General features: G+C 51.6%; 2 protein-coding genes across 2 annotated transcripts in view; both read right to left on the bottom strand.

Moving 5' to 3' along the window:
- The window catches only part of LOC105488823 (solute carrier family 7 member 5), a 40049-nt gene extending 35243 nt beyond the window's left edge, over positions 1-4806 (bottom strand). The window contains exon 1 of the mRNA XM_011753262.3: positions 4202-4806. Coding sequence (XP_011751564.1) covers positions 4202-4739 — 538 coding nt within the window. The 5' untranslated portion in view covers positions 4740-4806. The remainder of the gene's footprint in view (positions 1-4201) is intronic.
- Positions 4807-19604: 14798 nt separating this feature from the next.
- LOC105488825 (carbonic anhydrase 5A) overlaps positions 19605-24221 on the bottom strand; it is a 52283-nt gene continuing 47666 nt past the window's right edge. Inside the window, 1 exon segment of the mRNA XM_011753282.3 lies at positions 19605-20325. Coding sequence (XP_011751584.2) covers positions 20173-20325 — 153 coding nt within the window. The 3' untranslated portion in view covers positions 19605-20172.

The raw sequence follows: 24221 nt of genomic DNA on the forward strand, positions 1-24221 counted from the left end.
ACACAGATATTCTGCTCTGCCAGTCCAGCTGCGGGTCCCAGCCGCTTACAGGCTCCCTGCTGAGTCCTGTAAACCAATTGCTACTTGGCCCTGATCAGCTAGTCAGACTCGCATTTATTTGGTAAGATTACTCGAAAGCTTGAGTCAACACCATTAGAGTATAATGGACATGGTGGACTTGCCACGTAAAAAGCACTTAAGCGTCCATGGTCTTAAGATTGTATGAGTAAACAAGATAGCTAGGTAAACTACTCTGCCTTTCTTTTAATACTATTTTTATTTGTTTAACTAAAGGTAAAGAGATCAGGCCGCCTTCAGCCAGCTCTTCTCAGTCTTCCAAGATTTGTGACTATTTCTATAACTATCTCTAATATTTTTCCCACCAGAATGATTGAACCCCAACACACCTCCTTCTCTCAGCAGGGTCTTCCTGTTCAGAGAACACAGTTTCTCCTTCTTGCCTTACACACAGGGGCAAGAATAGATTCACTCTTGCAGAGAGCACATCCCTTTGTTACTGAAAATCACTCTCCAAAAAAAAAGCAACACGTACACACACATACACTCACCACGCACACAGGTGGGTCAGACAAAAACAAGTACGAATGGCTTAGGGACATGAGAAGTGAGGCCCTCGCCTTTCCTGAAAGGGTTCCTATTAACAATAACCCTCACCTCTGGGTCAGAGAGGGCAGGCACTCTAGAGCCTGCCTCCAGGTTTTATCTCCTGGGACCAAAAGGACTGCGGGAAAGCTATTTAAAATACTTTTAGGCCAGGCGCGGCGGCGGCTCACGCCTGTATCCCAGCACTTTGGGAGGCAGAGGTGGGTGGATCACCTGAGGTCAGGAGTTCAAGACAAGCCTGGCCAACATAGTGAAGCCCCATCTCTGCTAAAAATACAAAAAATTAGCTGGGCATGGTGGGCGCCTATAATCCCAGTTACTCGGGAGGCTGAGACAGGAGAGTCGCTTGAACCCAGGAGGCGGAGGTTGTAGTGAGCCAAGATCGCACCATTGTACTCCAGCCTGGGCAACAAGAGCAAAACTCCATCTCAAACAAAAAATAAAATAAAAATAAACAAATAAAAATACTTTTTAAAGCCCTATTACCACAAATTAAATCCAGGAACGTGTGACTCGGTACAGTCTCTTTGGAAGGCATATTAGCTGTTACATTAGAATCCACACCCAGCCGGGTGCGAGGGCTCATGCCTGTAATCTAAGATCGGGAGGTTGAGGCAGGAGAATCGCTTGAACCCAGGAAGCAGAGGTCACAGTGAGATGGTGCCACTGCACTCCAGCCTGGGTGACAGAGAGACTCTGTCTCAAAACAAAAACAAAAACAAAAAACCAAAGACAACATACCCTTTTACCATTTGCACGAAGCTGGGAAACCACAAAAGCCCTCCACAGGGGTCTATGGGGGTGGTGTGGTGAGCACAGGGAAGACACAGGAAGTCTTAGCAGCTAAAAAGCCAGAGGGTGGCCTCTGCGTACTGCCTGGAACATGGCAAGACCATTTTAGGCTTAAAAAAAAAAAGGTGGAGAACAAGTTGTACACTACGATCTTTTAAATAAATAGGCCAGGGATATATTAGTAACAGAAGCAGCTCTGGAAATGTATACTGGCAGTCACAGAAACTCCAGGGCTGGGGGGTGGTAAAGGAGGAGAAACATGTCACCCAGGGTGGAGCTCAGTGGCACCACCTCGGCTCATTGATCTTGGCAAGATCAAGCAATTCTCCTGCCTCAGCCTCCCGAGTAGCTGGGACTACAGGTGTGCGCCATCACGCCCAGATAATTTTGCTTTTTTTTTTTTTTTTGAAACGGAGTCTCGCTCTGTTGCCCAGGCTGGAGTGCAGTGGCCGGATCTCAGCTCACTGCAAGCTCCACCTCCTGGGTTCACACCATTCTCCTGCCTCAGCCTCCCGAGTAGCTGGGACTACAGGCGCCGGCCACCAGGCCTGGCTAGTTTTTTGTATTTTTTAGTAGAGACAGGGTTTCACCGTGTTAGCCAGGATGGTCTCGATCTCCTGACCTCGTGATCTGCCCGTCTTAGCCTCCCAAAGTGCTGGGACTACAGGCTTGAGCCATCGCATCCGGCTGCTTTTTTTTTTTTTTTTTGAGATGGAGTCTCACCTTGTTGCCCAGGCTGGAGTGCAGTGGCACGATCTCAGTTTACTGAACCTCCACCTCCCAGCTTCAAGTGATTCTCCTGCCTCAGCCTACTGAGTAGCTGGGATTACAGGCATCTGCCACAACGCCCAGCTAATTTTTTGTATTTTTAGTAGAGACGGGGTTTCACCATGTTGGACAGGGTGGTCTCGAACTCCTGACCTCAGGTGATCTACCCGCCTCAGCCTTCCAAAGTGCTGGGATTACAGGCATGAGCCACAGTGCCTGGCTGCTTTGAATTTTTAAATGACGACGAATTCATGTATGACTGATGTGTTTTTCATTAGAAAGAGAAAACTAGGCAGCACCCCCTCCTATGTCTCCTTCCTGGTGGCCAATGCAGCATTTCCCATGACTCACTCCTGGCACCAGTAGAAGTCAGAGGCTCAGCACTCAGGAACTCATTTTTTGAGATGGGCTTGCTCTGTCACCCAGGTTGGAGTGCAGTGGCAGGATCTCGACTGGTCTCCCGACCTCCGTAGATCCGCCCGTCTCGGCCCCCCAAAGTGCTGGGATTACAGGTGTGGGCCTCCACACCCAGCCAACCAGATATTCATTTTTAAAGATAAGAGTGCAGGCTGTGTAAGCTATTATCCATGTCGTTACATTCCAGGCCGACACGTACCTAGGTGGGAGGGAGACTGAACTCGTGAAATTCTCCTAATGACAAAAAGAGAAACCAGAGTCATCCTCTGCATCCACGTCGCCCAGCTGGAAGCCACGAGCTCTTCCCACTCCTGTCCTGCTATGATTGTTCCTGGCTTTGACCTGCATAGTGGTGCAGCTGCTCCGCTCAGAGCCTCAGGGAAGCTTTTGAGACTCAGGGAAACCACACAGAGCCCTGCTGAGTCTTGCCCTCGGGGCATTCTCACATTCTCACATTTATGAATAAATGCCTCCCCCTCTCCCTTCCCCCCAAAGCACAGTGTGGCAGAAAACTGCCACAACAGGTCCTGCCAGTCAGAAGTCACTCCAAGTAATTACACAGTCCCCTGATTTTGGCTCCAAACTATAAATTTAGTCCTTCCCACCTTGAATGTGTGCACACACTATTGAGATCCAGGCCCATCCTCAAATTAGCTGGCAGCTCTTAACGCAAATAAATCTAAGTTGGGATGGCCAGGGTTCCAACATAAACTTCAAAAGCAGGACCCTTCCAAGGCCGTGGGATGAACCTGAGAACTGCCAAGACCTGCCTTCGCAGCCCACCCAGCCAAATCATGTGACATCTGGTACAAGTGATTTTCCCCCTGAAATCCCACAAGAAAACTGTTTTGAAAAGCGGTTCTCTCTGGCCTGGTGAAGAACACACCAGCACCGAGCCCACCAAAACAGCTGCCCCATGGCTGTTTCCCAGCCTAACCTGGGACTCGCACGGCCATCCACTCCAAGACTGAATCTGCAGCCAAGCTCCCCTCTCTCACTACTGGGCAACCCTCGGGGGGATCCCTTAGCCTAAACCAGCACCAGTCACTGCCCGCATACGATTTTATTACTACTGTTTTCTTATGAGTCAGCCCGTGTCACTGACTCCTGACAAGCTGGTTGGTTTGGAGAGCAGAAATGAATGGGGTTTTTTTTTTTAACTGCAATTTCCTTCTTACCAACCAGTCAGCAATCGGAGCTCTAACAGTAAATCGGTTGCTCAGTTACTCCACGTGGGTGCCACGCAAGAGGCTGGGAGTATTGCTCAGCGGGGCCAACGGGAGGCTGGCACTTGCCTGAATCGCTTAAGTGGGGGAATGGAATGCTCACCGAAGGGCAGGGCAAGGACCCTGCCGTCCCCTCACTGAAGATATTCCTAGCTCGTGGGAAGAAGTGTAAAAGAATGAATGAAAGAAACGCACGTGGTTTCTGGGACCAATGACCTTAGCCTAGAACTGCCGGGATGGTCCAGGGAAGCAAAAATGTAGAGATGTGGGAGCCAGGGGAGAAGTGATGCAAGGATGCAGGGACCCAGGGACCCAGGGATCCAGGGACCCAGGGACTACGACCTCCCAACCCCCGGCCCGCGCCCCGTACTCACGCACGCAGAGGCAGGCCACGAGCTTGGCTGACTCCTCGGGCACCGGGCAGGTGGGGAAGAGCGGCTTGAGCAGGTAGGTGGCGAAGACCAGGGCCACGATGTACTGCGAGGAGGGCCGGATGATGAGCAGCTCGATCCAGAGCTTGAGGAAGGCGGGCAGCGAGCCGTAGACCTCCAGCATGTAGGCGTAGTCGCCGCCCGACTTGGAGATGGTGGTACCCAGCTCGGCGTAGCAGAGCGCGCCCACGATGGAGAAGACGCCGCACGCGGCCCACACCACCAGCGCCAGCCCCGGCGAGCCCGCTTCCTTGAGCACGCCCGTGGGCGTCACGAAGATGCCCGAGCCGATGATGGTGCCCACGATGATGGCCACGCCGTTGAGCAGCGTGATGTTCCGCTGCAGGGTCACGCCCTCGCCCTCGCCCGCCGCGCCCGCGCCGTCCGCGCGCTTGGCGCCCAGCATCTTCTCCCGCGCCTCTTCCTTCTCCTCGGCCGCCGGGGCCGCCAGCGCGCGCCGCTTCGGGCCCGTGCCCGCCATGCTCTCCGCGCCGGCCGGGCCTGGGAGACCCGGGAGCCGCAACCCAGCCCGGAGTGCGCGCGCCGCCCGCCGCCCGCCGCTGCGTCAGGAACCCCGCCCGCGCCGCCTTTTAGGCCCGGGCCCGCCGGCCCCGCCCACCGCCCGCGGCCCCGCCCCGCCCCGTAACCCGCCGCCAGGCCCCGCCCCGGCCCCGGCCCTCAGCCCCGCCCCCTCGGCCCCGCTCGGAGCACGTGCGTCGTCCGGCCCAGCCTGGCGGGCTATTCCCAGGCCCGCGTCGTCCCCCGAGGCCCCGGCCCTCCTGCGCCGTGGAGACCCCGGCCTCGCGACCTCTCCGCCGACGCCCGCGTCGCCCCAGCCCGTCCTCCCGGGTGCGCCTGGGCGGGGCCTGGAGGTCATGGCGCGCCCCTTCACCTACTCGCCCGCAGCCTCGCGTCTAGCTTGGGAGCCGGCAGTGCACCAGGCTGGCCTGAAGCCAAGGATGGGGTTTGGGGTACCCCCCAAAGCGAACCTAGGCTCCTGTCCCGGATGGGCGGAGGGGATAGAGCAGCCCCCACAACCAGCTCCTGGGGCACGGGGGAGGCATGAGAGGATGACCCGCGGGGAAGCTCCTGCAGCCTCCTTCCAGCCTGGGGGCTGCATCGGGGGGCTGGTGAACCGCGAACTGAGAGGAGGGAAGAACCGAACCGAGGCCACCCAGTGATTCCCATTGTATCACAAAGGAGTCTTGCCAAAGACGGCGATCCGGTGCCCCGCAGCTTTGAGAAGCGGTAATAACACAGGCTTTGGGAAGCCAGCAGTCTGCCTGAGCTCAATTTAATCAACAGAATGGGGGGTTCCCCGGGAGCCATAAGACCCCAACCCCAAATCTAGCTGAGGAATTCAAAGGCAGACTTCAGTGTGAAGGGGCTTTAACACTTGTTATTCCTGGGCAATGTGAGAGGCGTCTCAGGTAAAAAGGGTTGAGAGGTAATTTCAGTTAGAGGAGCGAGAGCGGGGTGCCAAGGCTCTAGGCCTGGAAATGGGAAGGAATATAAATACTGCCCCGAGATTGACCAGACTGGTAAGCAGCCAAAGACCTGTTCAGAGGCTGTGGGTCAGGCAGGAAGCTTCCCGGGATCCCCCCCAACCCGGGGTTCCTTGGCATGTGTCCTAACGGCTCCTTGGAAGCTCACAGCGGCAGCAGCCTACCGGCATGTGGGGAGGCCTTGTTCTGGGTGAACGTTCACCCTCCCAGGGCAAACACACAAACTCCGGTTGCAGAGCTGGTTGTTCACAGCAAGACAGTCTGCTGGGCAGATGCCTCTGGAATCCACAGAATTCCGAACAATAGCCATGGTGGAGGGGGGTCGGAGTCCCCGTCATGCTGGGACATCTAACTGCAGCCAGGAATGTCCAGGCCCCACCCCGGGGAGGGGGCGGCTGAGGAATGCCAGGGCTTGTCATTCTGGACCTTGCTTGCCCCCCAGTATGGCGGGCGTTCCTCTGCAGTGATAAAACCAAGCGAAAGCTCAGCAGTCCAGGCAGCCACAGGCAGGGAGCGCAGAGGTTACACAGACACTAACTTCTAATCTGCCGTCCACATTGCTGGCTGGGAAAGGTGCAGAGAGCCCTCCATCCACCTTGTTCTTGCCTCTGTGCCTGCAGAGGGAAGGAGACAGTACCACCATGGCTGGGCAAACTCACTGAGCATTCACTAAGTCCTCCCCTAGGCAGCATCTTATGCAATAGGGTAGGTGCCAATTAGAACCATTTTGGAGATAAGGAAGCTGAGGCTTAGTAAGTAGGGTTACCTCTCTTGTCTGGCCAGCAAGTGGCCTGGGAGCTGTCCTTTTGACTCTGAACCTATATGGTACTTTTAATCATTCTGCCATTCTTCTCTGAGCAACAAGAAGGACAACCAACAGTCGTACCCCAAAGCATAGAATTACAACCATGATAAGCCAAGGACACGACAGGGGGCCAAGTGAGCCAGCGACAGGGACCCGGCAGGTCCAGATAGACTTTTCTGAGGTGGTGTCTGGAGCTGAGAGCCCAGGGTGAGTGAGAATTAATAAGGGAGGTGCAGGGGGCCCCACAGGCACAGAGGGGCCCTGTGCAGTTGGTGCAAATCATGGTTGGTGCCCCCAGAGCCAGGCTCCTGGCAAGTGCTGGAGCCCTTGAGCAGGAAGGGTGACAACAGCCATGAGCGTTTTCAAGTCACACAGCTATTACGCCACCTCTGTGGTTTTCATATGACAACATCCTAGATTTAGGCAGCGAATCTACTCATCTCAGACTTCCTGATGCAATCTGAAGTCCTGAAACGCCTTCACCTGAAAGGTACGACTCTATAATCTTAGCAAAGAGTGCCATCTGGTGGACACATTTGGCAGCGTTTTGTTTTTTACGGACGATTCAGCCCATCGTCAGCAGCACCGTGGTCTTTTCAGCTCCAGTCAGTAATTTATCAAAAGTTGTGTATTTTCAGAGGTTAAAAAGAAAAGAAAAGAAAAGAAAAAAAAGTTGTGTCACTCTCACTTGAGCTGGTTGGGAGAATACTTTCTTTTCTTTTTTTTGAAACGGAGACTCGCTCTGTTGCCCAGGCTGGAGTACAGTGGTGCAGTCTCGACTCACTGCAACCTCCACCTCCCAGGTTTAAGCGATTGACCATGTTGGTCAGGCTGCTCTCAAACTCCTGACCTTGTGATCCACCCACCTTGGCCTCCCAAAGTGCTGGGATTACAGACATGAGCCACCACACGCAGCTGATGGGAGAGTGCTTTCTTTTTTTTTTTTTTTTTTGAGACGGAGTCTCGCTCTGTCGCCCAGGCTGGAGTGCAGTGGATCTCAGCTCACTGCAAGCTCCGCCTCCCGGGTTTACGCCATTCTCCTGCCTCAGCCTCCCGAGTAGCTGGGACTACAGGCGCCCGCCACCTCGCCCAGCTAGTTTTTTGTATTTTTTAGTAGAGACGGGGTTTCACCGTGTTGGCCAGGATGGTCTCGATCTCCTGACCTCGTGATCTGCCCGTCTCGGCCTCCCAAAGTGCTGGGATTACAGGCTTGAGTCACCGCTCCCGGCCGAGAGTGCTTTCTATAGAGGGAAATTTGGGAGTGTCTATCAAAAGCCTCATTCCCTTTGACTCAGCAATTCCCCTTTTGGGATTTCTCTAAGGAAATAAGAATATATGCTGTGTTATTAGCCAGGCATGATGGCACATGCCTGTAATCCCAGCTACTTGGGAGGCTGAGGCAGGAGAATTGCTTGAATCCAGGAAGCGGAGGTTTCAGTGAGTTAAGACTGTGCCACTGCATTCCAGCCTGGCGACAAAGCGAGACTCGGAGACTCCGTCTCAAAAAAAAAAAAAAAAAGAAAAAAGAATATATGCTGTGTTTTGACTACACAGTTGTTTACTATAGCTTTAAGAGATAATAGCCAGTGCTGGGTGTGTGGTGGCTCACTCCTATAATCCCAGCACCTGCGGAAGCCAAGGCGGGAGGATTGCTTCGTTCAGGAGTACAAGACCAGCCTGGGCAACATAGCAAGACCTTGTCTCTCCCAAAAATAAAAAAGATTAGCTGGGTGTGGTGGTGTGCGCCTGTAGTCCCAGCTACTCAGGAGGCTGAGGTGGGAGGATGGCGTGAGCTCATGAATTGAGGCTGCAGTGAGCTGTGATGATGCCACTGCACTCCACTCTGGGTGACAGTGTGAGACCCTGTCTCAAAAAAATAATAATAGCCAATATTGGAAATAAGCCAAATGTCCAGCAGATTTGTTTTGGTAAACACTGTACATCCACATGGTGGAACAAAATGTATGTCACCAGTAACGATCATGACGTGTTTTTTTTGTTTTTTGTTTTTTTGAGCCAGAGTCTCGCTCTATAGCCCAGGCTGGAGTGCAGTGGCATGATCTCGGCTCACTCTAATTCCGTCTCCCGGGTTCAAGCGATTCTCCTGCTTCAGCCTCCCAAATAGCTGGGACTACAGGCGCTTGCCACCACGCTCGGCTAATTTTTCTGGTTTTTTTTTTTTTGTATTTTTTAGTAGAGACGGGGTTTCACCATGTTAGCCCAGATGGTCTCGATCTCCTGACCTCGTGATCCGCCCGCCTCGGCCTCCCAAAGTGCTGGGATGACAGGCGTGAGCCACTGTGGGCCGCCCCCTTCAGGTCCTTCTTAAGGCCGTTTGCAGCATAACTGAGATGAGGCCTTCTTCCGTCCCGCTCAGAGGGCCAGCGTGGAGTCGAGCGGCCACCCTGTCTCACTAGGCGAACCTGTCATTATTCTGTCATTTGGAGCAGCTGCAGGGGAGCAGCCAGGCCGCAGGGCGAGGAGAGGGAACCTGGGGGACAATCCTTCCTTTTCAGATTGTGAGGCGAGTCTCCCAGTGCAGGGATTGTGGTTTTCATCTCAGCAAAATGCAGGAGTGAGGGCCTGAGCGGATCCTTGCTCTTCCTTTCAACTCGTTCTTTTTCCCAGGAAAACGACTTACCTGGTAAACCCTGTAAACCAAAAATAAAACTCTAAGGGATGCTCCAGCCATCTAAACAGATTCCCTCCTCAGCCAGGGCTCTTAAAATTTAACCTGAAAGACTGGTTCGGGCCAGGAAGGGAAGTGGGGGTCGGAGACCTCTCCAGCACTAACACCAACACAGACTTGAAGTCTATCAGACTTAAAGATTAACATTTTACAGCCTGTTCTCTTTGAAGCCTGCTAGCTAAAAGCTTCATCTGCATGATACAACTTTCATCTCCACAGCCTCACTGCAACCCAAACATTCTTTTTTTTTTTTTTTTTTTTTTTTTTGAGACAAGAGTCTTGCTTATCGCCCAGGCTGGAGTGCAGTGGAGTGATCTCGACTCGCTGCAACCTCTGCCTCCTGGGTTCAAGTGATTCTCCTGCCTCAGCCTCCCGAGTATCTGGGACTATAGGCACGTGCCACCAAGCCTGGCTAATTTTTTGTATTTTTAGTAGAGACGGGGTTTCATGGTGTTAGCCAGGATGGTCTCTATCTCCTGACCTCATGATCCGCCCGCCTCGGCCTCCCAGAGTGCTGGGATTACAGGCGTGAGCCACTGTGCCTGGCCCCCAAACATTCCTTACTACTGATCCCAGGTCTTTTGTGTTTTTCTTTTTTTTTTTTTTTTTTGAGACAGAGTCTCGCTCTGTCGCCCTGGCTGGAGTGCAATGGCACGATCTGGCTCACTGCAACCTCTGCCTCCCAGGATCAAGTGATTCTCCTGCCTCAGCCTCCCGAGTAGCTGAGATTACAGGCACCCGCCACCACGCCCAGCTAATTTTTGTAGTTTTAGTAGAGGCCGGGTTCTACTATGTTGGCCAGGCTGGTCTTGAACTCCTGACCTCAGGTGACCTGCCCAGCTCGGCCTCCCAAAGTGCGGGGATTACAGGCATGAGCCACCGTGCCCAGCAATGATCCAGGTCTTTAGACAAACTCAACCAATTGTCAACCAGAATATGTTTAAATTGGCCAGGCGCGGTGGCTCACACCCATAATCCCAGCACTTTGGGAACTTTGGGAGGCAGAGGCAGGCGGATCGCAAGGTCATGAGTTCAAGACCAGCCTGGCCAACATGGTGAAACCCCATCTCTACTCAAAATACAAAAATTAGCAGGGCATGGTGGCAGATGCCTGTAATCCCAGCTACTTGGGAGGCTGAGGCAAGAGAATCACTTGAAAGTGGAAGGCAGAGGTTGCAGTGAGCCAAGATCATGCCACTGCACTCCAGCCTGGGTGGAAGAGCGAAACCCTGTCTCAAAAAAAAAAGAAGAAAATGTTTAAATTTACCTCTAGCCTGGAAGACCCCCTCCCGCTTTGAGTTGTCCCGCCTTTTTTAAAATGTACTTGATTGGTATCTCATGTCTCCTTAAAATGTATCCCAACCAGTTTGGGCCCATGCGGTCAGGACTTCCCGAGCCTGTGTCACGGGCGTGGCCTCAACCTTGGCAAAATACACTTTCTAAATTAACTGAGGCTCAGATTTGCTGGGTTCACAACCCTTAATTGAAGTCAGGCTTGCTGGGGCTGCCTCACACCTGTGAGTCCCCTGCCCGGCTGGTTCTCAGTTGTAGGGGAGAAATGTCTGCATCTTTTAACATAGCAAGGGTCCTTGCTTCTTCCGGAGGTTTGTTTTTGAAAGCCATGCTTTGGCTATGCTCAGAGGTTAGCTTTCCCCGTCTGCATGCTTGACAAGGTGGGGCTGCCCTGAGTACAACCAGAAATTCCGTTCTGTTTCCTGGTAGATAGGTGTGTGGGGCAGCCACTCAGTGACTGTTCGGCCTGGCGTAAAGACTCTTGCCAGTCACGGAAGATGACTGAGGCAAGTCTCCACCATTTTAGGTTTAAATGCCAACATTAGGGACGCACACCTGGGAGACTGGTCTGTGCCTTTATCCGAAGATGATTTTGAGGGCTTCAATATTGAAAGGGGGAAGGGCAGGATATTGGGAAATACACAATTTTCATGTGAGGGGGTGGAGGAAAAGTCACATTTTTGTCTGGTTCAGTGACTCTGCGGTTTAAGATCCCGAAGACAGGGCAGCGGAAACAATGAGATATGCATTTGCCTCAGGTGGGTGGAGGGACGACTCAGTTCTGCCCCTCGTCCCGGCACATGTGAAGATAAGCTATCAGTTCACATTGCCAGGGTGAACTTTAACAGAAGCGCTTTAGGGTGAAGATCTTGAAGCCCACAAAGAATTTCCTTATGGGTAAAATGTGAGGGAGGTGTGTAGCTTTTCATCATGGTTTTTTTTTTTTTTGAGATGGAGTCTCACTCTGTCGCCAGGCTGGAGCGTAGTGTGTCGATCTCGGCTCACTGCAAGCTCCACCTCCCAGATTCAAGTGATTCTCCTGCCTCAGTCTCCCCAGTAGCTGGGATTACAGGCACCTGCCACCACACCGGCTAAGTTTTGTAGTTTCAGTAGGGATGGGGTTTCATTATGTTGGCCAGGCGGGTCTGGAATTGCTAACCTCAAGTGATCCACCCGCCTCGGCCTCCCAAAGTGTTGGGATTGCAAGTGTGAGCCACCAAGCCCAGCCAATCTTTTCATCTTTGTAGTTATTTGTTCCTCAATAATTTGGAACCGACACAGGAGGCTGGTCCGCATGACACAGTCGCTAGCTTCACTTTTCCCTTTGGTTAGCGAGTGTGGGGTCCCAGGATTTATGTTCCTTTCACACTTTCTATGCCATTTAATTTTTGTAGCAACCGTAGTTAGTCCTCATTTATGGTTGGAGAAAAAGGGCAGTTCAGTAAGTGGCCAAGCCTGGCTTCAGACCCAGGGCGGGCCTTTAATCCTTGTGGCAATGCTGATGGCCACAATGACGGTGCCACTTACATAGGCAGCCAGATTCATAAGCACGTGAATTCTCCCAGTTAAAAGAGAACTTTGGCCGGGGGTGGTGGCTCACGCCTGTAATCCCAGCACTTTGGGAGGCTGAGGTGGGCGGATCACGAGGTCAGGAGTTCAAGACCAGCCTGGCCAACATGGTGAAACCCCGTCTCTACTAAAAATACAAAAATTAGCCGGGCACGGTGGCAGGTGCCTATAATCCCAGCTACTCGGGAGGCTAAGGCAGGTGAATTGCTTGAACCCGGGAGGCAGATGTTGCAGTGAGGCAAGATCGTGCCACTGCACTCCAGCCTGGGCAACAGAGTGAGACTCTGTCTAAAAAAAAAAAAAAAAAAAAGAGAGAACTTCATTTCAGCTGCTCCTGGTGGCACCTTGAAAGCCTCATTGCCTCTTCACTGGAAACATCCACCGTTCTGGTTAGAGAAAAGGCACTCATGACTTTCCTTCACCGAATCCTTCTAGCTTCTGAAGTTCGTATGGGGGAACGGTAAACAGTGGCCATGCCTGCAAGTAAAATCCGAAGCCCTGCGATTGCTTAGTAACAGCTAGAAGCAAGGTTAGAGATTGCAGGGCCAGATTTTTTGCTTAGGTTCAACTAGATAAAATAAAAATAGACTTTGTGTGCGTTTCAGGCGCCGTACTGACGACCGGCCACCAGGAAGGGCTCCGCCCCACTTCTCAGCTTTGGCCCCAAAGTTAGTCTTGTTGCTGCTCTCAGACGTGCTCTGTGTGTCAAAGATGACTTGGAGGTTGGGTGCTGTGGCTCACGCCTGTAATGCCAGCCCTTTGGGAGACCAAAGTGGGAGGATCTCTTGAGCCCAGGAGTTCAAGACCAGCCTGGACAACAGAGGGACCCCATCTCTACAAAAAAATACAAAAATTAACCTGTTGTGGTGGTGGTGCACCTGTAGTCCCAGTTGCTGGGGAGGCTGAGGTAGGAGGATCACCTGAGCTTGGGAAGGTTGAGGCTGCAGTGAGCTGAGATCACGCCACTGCACTCCAGCCTAGGCAACAGAGTGAGACCCATCTTGGGAAAAAAAAAAAAAAAAGATGACATGGAAGCAACAGTAGAAGTCGGGGTCAGAGTTCAGGCCTGTCTATCCGTGGCTGATGGATAAACCCAGTGTAGTCCGCCATCCCTTGGAGCGTCATTCAGCCGCACACAGGAAGAAGCCCTGCAACGTGCAGGACCCCTGAAAACACTGGGCTGCGTGAAAGGGTCAGTGACCATGCGTTGTATGATTCCGAGTGCACAAATGTCCAGGACAGGTGGATCCAGAGAGACGGACGAGATTCGTGGCTGCTTAGGGCTGGGGGCAGGGGCGATGGAGAGTGAGGGCTGAGTGGATGGGGTCTCTCTTTGGGGTGATGAAATGTCTTGGAACTAGATGATAGGGATGGTTGCCCAACACTGGGAGTGACCACCACGGATCTGTACGTGTTTAAATTACTAACGGTTAATGTTATGCTATGTGTGAACTTTACATCCAAAAACTGAAAGCAGTTCAGGCCTAGAATTGAAGGGTCCTGGGTTCAAATCTCACCTCTACCACTTGCTGATTAATGTGGCACCAGGCGAGTGACTCAGCTCAGCTTTCGAAGTCTCAGTTTCCTGTTCTGTGAAGCAGGGAGACACCTGTGCCCGCCTCCTGGGGGCCAGCGGGTAGAAGACCCTGAGCCGTTGGCATTGCCATCACTGCAGAACTGTGCTCCCGGGGCTGGTGGGTGGAGGACCCCAAGCTACTGCTGTCATCCTCACTGCAGAACTGTGCTCCCGGAGCCAGCAGGTGGAGGACCCTGAGCTGCTGGTGTTGCCATCACTGCAGAACTGTGCTCCCGGGGCTGGCCGAATGCCTGGCTTCTACCCTCAGATTTCTTTCCAATGTGTGTGGAGGGGTTGGTGGACACAGAGGTGGGGACGCAGCAGTGCACGGACAGCCCACCTTTCAGCAGGACAGACAAGTGTCAAAAAATGACAGCCCCATTACTGCTGGGCACCGCTATGTGCCAGGTGCCATCTGGGGGCTCAGTTCAGACTGAGGGAACAGGAGGAGCAGGTGTCGAGCAGGTGGTGTAGGGCCAGCGGGGAAGGGTGCCCTCAGGCCCTGGGGTGGGAGGGGCCGATATCCTGGTCGGCACAGAGTGGGCTGCCAGGAGAGGGCAGGGGCAGGGGGACAAGAATGTGAATTCTGTCCCAACGGGGCAAGGCTGAGGGGATTTAGCTGGGCACATGGCCTGCTCTGAATTGAGCTTGGTTCTCTGGAAGGTCAATGGGAGGACGTGCTGGGGACGGGGAGGAAGCCGGGGAGGAGGCGGCGGCGGCTGGGAACAGGCGATGCTTCTCACACATGCGTATCTTTATTAAACGAGAAAATAACATACAAGCAAAGGGAGGAAGCCTTGAACCTTAAAAGTTGGGCCAGAAATTCTATAATACAATCGGAAGCTGCAATCTGGTCCCAGGGAGAGTCTGTCCCGTAGAGCCGCAGACATTGGCCGCTGTCCCTGGGGCGGGAGGGAAGCCTCCTGTTTGTTTTTTGTCCCGTTGCTTTGAGGGTTGAAATCAATGTCTTTTCCTCTGGGTGTGTTTGTGGTTTCATCTCCGTGTGTCCAGGCTCCGTTGGCTTCCCAGGAGTATCTCCACATCTCAGGATTAACACCAGTTTTTAAAAATAACTGACAAAGGCCATTTTTCAGGAGACAAAGATGTTCGTGCACGCAGAGGGCCCCCCGTGTCGATATGGAAAATGGTCAGCCACTCCCTGCTTCTCTTGGTGTCTTGTTGGACACGATGTCAACGTGGAGCGGGTAGAACGGGAGCCCAGGGCCCCTCTGGCCTCTTGGACCTTTCTGTGTCCCCAAGTCCCCATGGAAATGGGCGGTCCATGGAGAATGGCTGTATAGCTTGCTCTCTGCCCCCATCCCAAGCTCCAGATTCAGAGACTACCCCCTCCATTGACTGTGTCACCCCTTCCCCACCAGAGAAACGGGCTGTTCTCATACTGCTGCAGGAAGCTCAGGCAAGTGCCTTCCTCTGGCCACTGCTTCCATCAGCGTGAACTGCCCAGCATTATAGGATAAGCTTTCTTCTGGGTTTTAAAGTTCAGGACTTTCTCTCTTTGCTGCACTTTTTCCTTGACTAATTGCACAAATCAGAGAAGGCAAGAGTAAAATGCTGCCTATCCCTTGGCCTGGGGGGTCAGTGACAAGTTTCTCAACTTCTCAAGTGAGCCTCAGTTTCCTTATTAAAAACCAGGGATGATTTTGTAGAACTTGTCACAACTCAGTGGGAGTGCTGTGGCCCTTATGCCCGATGACACCATCCTGTCACTTTGGGAGCTTCCTAAAACACCGTTCCCCAGACCAACGCTGCTACAAGCTTCTGGGGCGTGGGCTGGGCCCAGCATGTCAGTACGACCCACAGCGGGACTGGAGCTGCTGAATGCACACAACACACTTCACCCCGGGCCTGGTTCAGGAGCAGGCAAGGCAGCCATACACCCTATCCTTCAGCAAACTCCTCTTGATCGATGGATTCTAAGTCAGGAGCATCAGTTAGAGGCAGAACTGAAACGTGCCCGTTTCCCAGCTTGGTGCTATCCCACTTCCACTTTGACTCCTTCCACCCAACCCTCTTTCACCCAGCATCACCACCAAATGTGACCTCCTATAAAGAGTCAGAAACTTTAATTTGGTGGGGGCAGGGGGTGGAGTCTCACTCTGTTGCCCAGGCTAGAGGGCAGTGGCACAATCTCAGCTCACTGCAACCTCCACCTCCCGGGTTCAAGAGATTTCTGGCTAGTTTTTGTATTTTATTATTATTTTTTTTTCTTTTTGAGACAGAGTCTCGCTCTGTCCCCCAGGCTGGAGTGCGGTGGCCACCATCTCGGCTCACTGCAACCTCTGCCTCCCAGGTTCAAGCAATCCTCCTGCCTCAGCTTCCACAGTAGCTGGGATTATAGGTATGTGCCACCATGTCTGGCTAATTTTTCTTTGTGTTTTTAGTAGAGACGGGGTTTCACAATATTGGCCAGGCTCATCTCAAACTCCTGACTTCATGATCTGCCCACCTCAGCCTCCCAAAGTGCTGGGATTACAGGCATGAGCCACCGTGCCCAGCCTGAGTTTTTTTTTTTTTTTTTTTTAAGATGGAGTCTCACTCTGTTACCCAGGCTGCAGTACAGTGGCGTAATCTCAGCTCACTGCAACCTCTACCTCCAGGGTTCAAGCATTTCTCCCTGACTCAGCTTCCCAAGTAGCTGGGACTACAGGTACGTGCCACCACGCCCAGTTAATTTTTTGTATTTTTTTAGTAGAGAAGGGGGTTTCACCATATCGGCCAGGCTGATCTTGAACTCCTGACCTCGTGATCCACCCGCCTCAGCCTCCCAGAGTGCTGGGATTACAGGCATGAGTTGCCACACTTGACCTAATCTACTTATCATTTATTCTTTATCTCCCCTGTTTCCTTCGGAAACAGATTAGCATCTGTTTTCTGTGCTTATCTGACCGTAACATAACGTAAGGTAACTAAGGTTGGAAGATAACATGTTTAGGTTGATTGCAAAACTTCCTCTCTTCTGGCAGGAATATTTTTTAATGCTGTGAAAATAAAAATACTGGGCCAGGCTCGGTAGCTCATCCCTGTAATCCCAGCACTTTGGGAGGCCAAGGTAGGCAGATCACCTGAGGTCAGGAGTTCGAGACCAGCCTGGCCAATATGGTGAACTCCATCACTACTAAAAATACAAAAAATAATAATAATTAGCTGGGCATGGTGATGGGCACCTGTAATCCCAGCTACTTGGGAGGTTGAGGCAGGAGAATCACTTGAACCCGGGAGGCAGAGGTTGTAGTGAGCCGAGATTGTGACATTGCACTCCAGCCTGGGCAACAGAGAGAGACTCTGTCTAAAAAAAGGAAAAGCAAAATACTGATTCAGATTTTTTTCCAAGCAAGTAATAGGTAAAAAGAAACCCAAACTGGCTTACAAGAAAGGGCACCCGTTGGGTTGCAAAACTGATCAGCTGCAGCCATTGGTATAAGCTTGATCCGGGCCGGGCGCGGTGACTCCTGCCAGTAATCCCAGCACTTTGGGAGGACGAGGTGGGCGGATCACCTGAGGTCGGGAGTTCGAGACCAGCCTGACCAACATGGAGAAACCCCGTCTCTACTAAAAATACAAAATTAGCCAGGCATGGTGGCACACGCCTGTAATCCCAGCTACTTGTGAGGCTGAGGCAGCAGAATCGCCTGAACCCGGGAGGTGAAGGTTGCAGTGACTCCAGCCCAGGTGACAGAGCGAGACTCCATCTAAAAAAAAAAAAAAAAAAAAAAAAAAAAGAGTGAAAGGCAGCCCCAGAGTGGGAGAGAAGAGATTTGTAAAATGGGCAAAGGCCTTATAATTGGAATATATAAAGAACTCCTAAAAAATCAGTAAGAAAACCATAGACAGGGCCGGGCGTGGTGGCTCAAGCCTATAATCCCAGCACTTTGGGAGGCCGAGACGGGCGGATCACGATGTCAGGAGATCGAGACCATCCTGGCGAACACGGTGAAACCCCGTCTCTACTAAAAATACATAAAAAACTAGCCGGGCGAGGTGGCGGCGCCTGTAGTCCCAGCTACTCGGGAGGCTGAGGCAGGAGAATGGCGTAAACCTGGGAGGCGGAGCTTGCAGTGAGCTGAGATCCGGCCACTGCACTCCAGCCTGGGCGACAGAGCGAGACTCCGTCTCAAAAAAAAAAAAAAAAAAAAAGAAAACCGCAGACAGCCCAAGAGAAAAATGGGCAAATGTCTCAAGTAGGTATCTGGTGAAAGAGGAGATGCAGATGGCCAATGAATCTGCACAAAATACTCATCATGGTTAATCATTAGGGAAATGTAAATGAAATCCGCAGGAGACACCTGGGCACAACCTCCAGAATTCACACAGTGACCCAGTGGCAAGGACAGGAACGACCACTTTGGAAAACTCTTTAGCAGCACAGCCAAACCTAGCCTCCCCACGAAAAATGCGCTTTGCTCAGAACCCAGCAGCAGCTCCAAAGTCTCCACCCAGCCTGTGGTGCCCCAGTAACCACCCTTGCCTCCCATGCCTCTCTCCTCACCCCTGCATTTGGCTGCCCTCACCCTCCGGCTGTACCTTGAACACCCGAAGGGCACTCCTGCCTCCAGCCTCTACCTGGAATTTTCTGCCCTCATGTAGCCATGTGGTTCACTCCTCCCTCGGTCTCTGCCCAAATGGCCCCTGTAGAAGAGACCTCGCCACCCAGCCATGTCCTCTCCCTGTGACTTGCTACCCCAGACTTTCTGTGTTTATGCATCATTGTCCACCTCCTTTCATCAGAGTGTGAGCTCCGCAGGCAAAGGCTCTTCAGACCTGAAGCAGTCTAGGCTCCGTCCCCAGAGTCTAGAATAGAGCCTGCCACATAATTGGCGCTCAATAAATGTTATATAAATTAATGGAAACCGTCCTGGCACCAGTGGTAGCTCTGTTTCCACCAAAGGAATGAGCTTGCCAAGACAGAGACAACATCATGAAAGACAGACAGAAAAGCCACGCTCAGACCCATCACTGAGTTCTGGATCAAGTCTTTTTTTTTTTTTTTTTTCAGATGAAGTTTCGCTCTTGTTGCCCAGGCTGGAGTGCAATGGCGCGATCTTGGCTCACTGCAACCTCTGCCTCCCAGGTTTAAGTAATTCTCCTGCCTCAGCCTCCCGAGTAGCTGGGATTACAGGCATATGCCACCACACCCAGCTACTTTTGTATTTTTAGTAGAGACGGGGTTTCTCCATGTTGGTCAGGCTGGTCTGGAACTCCCGACCTCAGGAGATCCAACCGCCTCGACCTCCCAAAGCGCTGGGTTTACAGGTGCGAGCCATCATGCCCAGCTCCTATGTTATTTTTTAGGAGCTTTGTTGTTTTACTTTTCCTGTTTAGATCTATGATCAGTCAGAAATTAATTTTTGTGTGTGCTGTGAGGTAGGGGTGTGAGGTATGGTGCGAAAAAAGATTCATGGTTCCCCATTTGGATATCCAGTTGGCTGGGTGGGGTGACTTATGCCTGTAATCCCAGCACTTTGGGAAGTCAAGGCAGGAGAACTGTTGGAGCCCAGGAGTTCAAGACCAATCTGGGCAACATAGTGAGACCCCGTGGATTGACAGATGAATTGGTCAATCAATCAATAGATAGATAGATATCCAAATTATCCAAAACTATTCACAGAAAAGCCCATCCATTCCCTACAGCATGACTCAGGGATCACTAATGTGTGGAAGCTTCTAGACACGCTATCCTTTTTCATTGGTTGATTTGTCCTTCTCTGACAGGTACCACATTATCTTAATTACTATAGCTTTTTATTTTTATTTATTTATTTATTTTTTTGAGACAGAGTCTCACTCTGTCACCCAGGCTGGAGTGCAGTGGCATGATCTCAGCTCACTGCAACCTCCGCCTCCCGGGTTCAAGCGATTCTCCTGCCTCAGCCTCCCAAATAGCTGGGATTACAGATGTGCACCACCACACCCAGCTAATTTTTGTGTTTTTAGTAGAGACAAGGGTTTACCATATTGGCCAGGATGGTCTCGATCTCCTGACCTCATGATCTACCCGCCTTGGCCTCCCAAAGTGCTGGGATTACAGGCGTGAGGCACCGTGCCCGGCCAGGAGTTCTCACAAGGAGGAGGCAGAAGCTGTAAAAGCAAGGAAAAGGATCCTCCCCTAGAGCCTCAGAAGGAAGCAGCCGTGCAGATGCCTTGGTGTCAGGCTTCTGGCTCACTGAACCATAAGAGAATCAATCTCTGTTGTTTTAAGCCACCAAGTTTGTGGTACTTTGTTACAGTGAAACTAAGCACCCTGCACCTGCCTTGGGTGCCATGACACACGCTTCCATCCTGCGTTATGTTCCCTATGGTACTTACACATCTTTCTTTCACTTGCAGCTGAAAAGTGTATCAACGAAAGCAATAACCCCATTCTCTCTTTTTAATTTCAGAAGTCACGTACAATCACATTGTGAAACCTGGGAAACAACACTTCCTTCTTTCAAAGTCAGTTCTGCTATTCGTGTGGACCTAACGTCTCAAGGATCTTGTGCCCTCATTAGTGGTCTGGAAGGATGCCCAGACCTTCCGGTTCATCAAGGGTTGAAGAGGGCGATAGTTGTTCACCATCATCTTCTCCTCTTCACCAAGTGCAGAAAACAGGAGAGAACGAAATGCAGAGAGCTGGAATAGAGGGCAGCCAGGGTGAGCTTGGTATGAGTGCAGAGTGAGCCAGCCCCTGGGTGTCCCTCAGGCCTTGTGTGGTCCCCTCTCATGCTGAATCAGGGTTGCCCGAAATGACCAGTAAATACGGTGTAAGGGACAGTGTGTGCAGAGCCAGGTTATAAGAGGCATTGCCGCTTCTGCTTGGTCTTTAGGATCACTTGCTCTGGGGGGAAGCTGGTCGCCATATTGGGAGGGTACTCAAGCAGCCCCGAGGAGAGGCCCATGGAGAGAGGAACTGAGGCTCCCAGCCAACTGCCAGCACCAACTTGCCAGCCACTTGAGAGGGCCAACCTTGGAAATGAATCCTCTAGCCCTAGTTGAGCTTTCTACAGTCCCAGCTGACATTGGGCTACAACTCATGAAAGATGGTAAGCCAGAGCCACCCAAATTCACAACCCATGGAAACTGTGGGAGAAAATAAATGATTGGTTTGTTGTTGTTGTTGTTGTTGTTGTTTGACACAGTGTTTTGTTCTTGTTTCCCAGGCTGGAGTGCCTTTGGCGAGATCTCAGCTCACTGCAACCTCTGCCTCCTGGGTTCAAGCGATTCTCCTGCCTCAGCCTCTGAGTAGTTGGGATTATAGGCATGAGCCACCTTGCCCTGCTAATTTTTTTTTTTTTTTTTTTTTTTGAGATGGAGTTTTGCCTTTGTTGCCCAGGCTGGAGTGCAATGGTGTGATCTCGGCTCATGGCAACCTCCACCTCCCAGGTTCAAGCAATTCTCCTGCCTCAGCCTCCCGAGTAACTGGGATTACAGACATGCACCACCATGCTCGGCTAATTTTGTATTTTTAGCAGAGATGGGGCTTCTCCATGTTGATCAGGCTGCTCTCAAACTCCTGACCTCAGGTTATCTGCCTACCTTAGCCTACCAAAGTACTAGGATTATAGGTGTGAGCCACCACACCCGGCCTAATTTTGTATTTTTAGTAGAGATAGGGTTTCCCCATGTTGGTCAGGCTGGTCTTGAACTCCTAACCTCAGGTGTTCCACCCGCCTCATACCCCAAAGTGCTGGGATTACAAGCATGAGCCATTGCACCTGGCCCAAATGATTGTTTTCTGAAGTCACTATGTTTTGGAGCTATTTGTTACACAGCAATAGATAACTGACACATATAATATAAATGCTAAAGTAACATTTGAATTTACTTTTCACTCAAGGAACTAAAAGACTACTTTTTATGACTGGGCACAGTGCCTCACGCCTGTAACCCCAGCACTTTGGGAGGCTGAGGTGGGTGAATCACCTGAGGTGAGGAGTTTGAGACCAGCCTGGCCAACATGGAGAAACTCTGTCTCTACTAAAAATACAAAATTAGCTAGGTGTGGTGGGGCATGCCTGTCAGCTACTTGGGAGGCTGAGGCAGAAGAATCACTTGAACCCAGGAGGCGGAGGTTGTGGTGAGCTGAGATCATGCCATTGCACTTCAACCTGGGCAATAAGAGGGAAACTCCATCTCCGAAGGAAAAAAAAAGACTTTTTATGTATCATCTCACTTATTCACAAAATATACTTATGAACTCTGTGAGTTAACTCACGCATTCAATTAAATTCAGAAGTGAGATTATGTCTACATGCTGACAGCGTACTGAGCCAGTTAACCCTGCGCGATGATCACGTGCCCCCTAGAGTTGTGTTGTGCACGGTGCACGTGGTCTCCTGGGCCCTGACCACGGTGTGCTCATCCACATTTGTGGTCTGCACATTTGTTGACTGTCTCAGAGAGGCAGCCTTTCTCCTCCCCTGGAAAACTCCCCGCCTCCCGGGACATGTGTACCCTGCCTCCCTAGCTCCCCTGCTCAGGATAAGGGGCTTCTGCCCTGCAGTTTTACATGACACTGGCCACCCTGGCTTAATACTATTGGTTTTGCTTCTACTTTCCTGCCAGACCGCAGTGTTCTGAGACGAATGCCCTGTTCCTGTGCCGCCCCTCCACACCTGTCCCCCTCCCACCCTTTCCTGGCGGCACAGACCCAGAATGGGCACTCGTCACATATATGCTTGTTGAGTGGCATAAGGGTCTTGCTGACAAGGGGCCACCTTCAACCAAAGCCTTCCCCGTGTCCGACGGCTCTGCTTCGGAGGCAGGCAGATATTCTGCATCCCACATCTCCAAGTGCAAATGACATCACGCCGTAATGAGTAAACAAGGGAATATTTTCACAGACCCAGGAGACTGAAAGACCCTCACCTGGAGCCCTCGGAAAGAGATGAACCAGAGATGCTAAGTCCTGCTGCGACTGCTGAGAAACGTCTGCCGGGTGGGGGCGGGGCATATAAGCAGCACACTTGTGGTTCTAAACTGCCTTGGACAGACAGAATTGTTACGGATTCTTAAGATTTCCAGAAAAAGGCCGGGCGCGGTGTCTCAAGCCTGTAATCCCAGCACTTTGGGAGGCCGAGACGGGCGGATCATGAGGTCAGGAGATCGAGACCATCCTGGCTAATACGGTGAAACCCCGTCTCTACTAAAAAATACAAAAAACTAGCCAGGCGAAGTGGCGGGTGCCTGTAGTCCCAGCTACTCGGGAGGCTGAGGCAGGAGAATGGCGTGAACCCGAGAGGAGGAGCTTGCAGTGAGCTGAGATCCGGCCACTGCACTCCAGCCTGGGTGACAGAGCGAGACTCTGTCTCAAAAAAAAAAAAAAAAAAGATTTCCACAAAAAAATGATAGTATAAACTTTTATTTATTTTTTGTTTTAATTTTTTTGAGACAGAGTCTCACTCTGTCGCCCAAGTTGGAGTGCAGTGGTGCGATCTCAGCTCACTGCAACCTTCACCTTCCAGGTTCAAGTGATTCTCCTACTTCAGCCTCCCAAGTAGCTGCGACTACAGGCGCATGCCACCATGCCTGGCTAATTTTTGTATTTTTATTTATTTATTTATTTATTTATTTATTTGAGATGGAGTTTTGCTCTTGTTGCCCAGGCTGGAGTGCAGTGGTGCGATCTTGGCTCACTGCAGCCTCCACCTCCCGGCTTCAGGTTATTCTCTTGCCCCAGCCTCCCAACTTGCTGATATTACAGGCATGCACCACCATGCCTGGCTAATTTTGTATTTTTAGTAGAGATGGGGTTTCACCATGTTGGTCAGGCTGGTCTCGAACTCCTGGCCTCAAGTGATCCGCCTGCCTCGGCCTCCTAAAGTGCTAAGATTATAGGCATGAGCCATCACACCCAGCCCAACAGTATAACTTTAAAAAATGTATACAAGTATTATTAACTAATTTTCGGGAAAAAAAGCAATGAAACTATTTAGATAAGAAAAAGGAGGGCCGGACGTGGTGGCTCACGCCTGTAATCCCAGCACTTTGGGAGGCCAAGGCGGGCGGATCACGAGGTCAGGAGATTGAGACCATCCTGGCTAACATGGTGAAAACCCATCTCTACTAAAAAATAGAAAAAATTAGCCGGGCATGGTGGTGGGCACCTGTAGTCCCAGCTACTCAGGAGGCTGAGGCAGGAGAATGGCATGAACCCAGGAGGTGGAGCTGGCAGTGAGCCGAAAATGTGCCACTGCACTCCAGCCTGGGCGACAGAGCGAGACTCCGTCTCAAAAAAAAAGAAGGCCGGGCTCGGTGGCTCATGCCTGGAATCCCAGCACTTTGGGAGGCCAAGGTGGGAGGATCACCTGAGGTCAGGAGTTCAAGACCAGCCTGACCAACATGGGGAAACTGCGTCTCTACTAAAAATACAAAAACTGGCCGGGTGTGGTGGTAGGCGCCTGTAATCCCAGCTACTTGGGAGGCTGAGGCAGGAGAATCGCTTGAACCCAGGAGGTGGAGGTTGTAGTGGGTTGAGATTGTACCACTGCACTCCAGCCTGGGCGACAGAACGAGACTCTGTCTCAAAA

The sequence above is a fragment of the Macaca nemestrina genome, chromosome 18 (genome assembly GCF_043159975.1).
Source record: "Macaca nemestrina isolate mMacNem1 chromosome 18, mMacNem.hap1, whole genome shotgun sequence".
Lineage (NCBI taxonomy): Eukaryota > Metazoa > Chordata > Mammalia > Primates > Cercopithecidae > Macaca > Macaca nemestrina.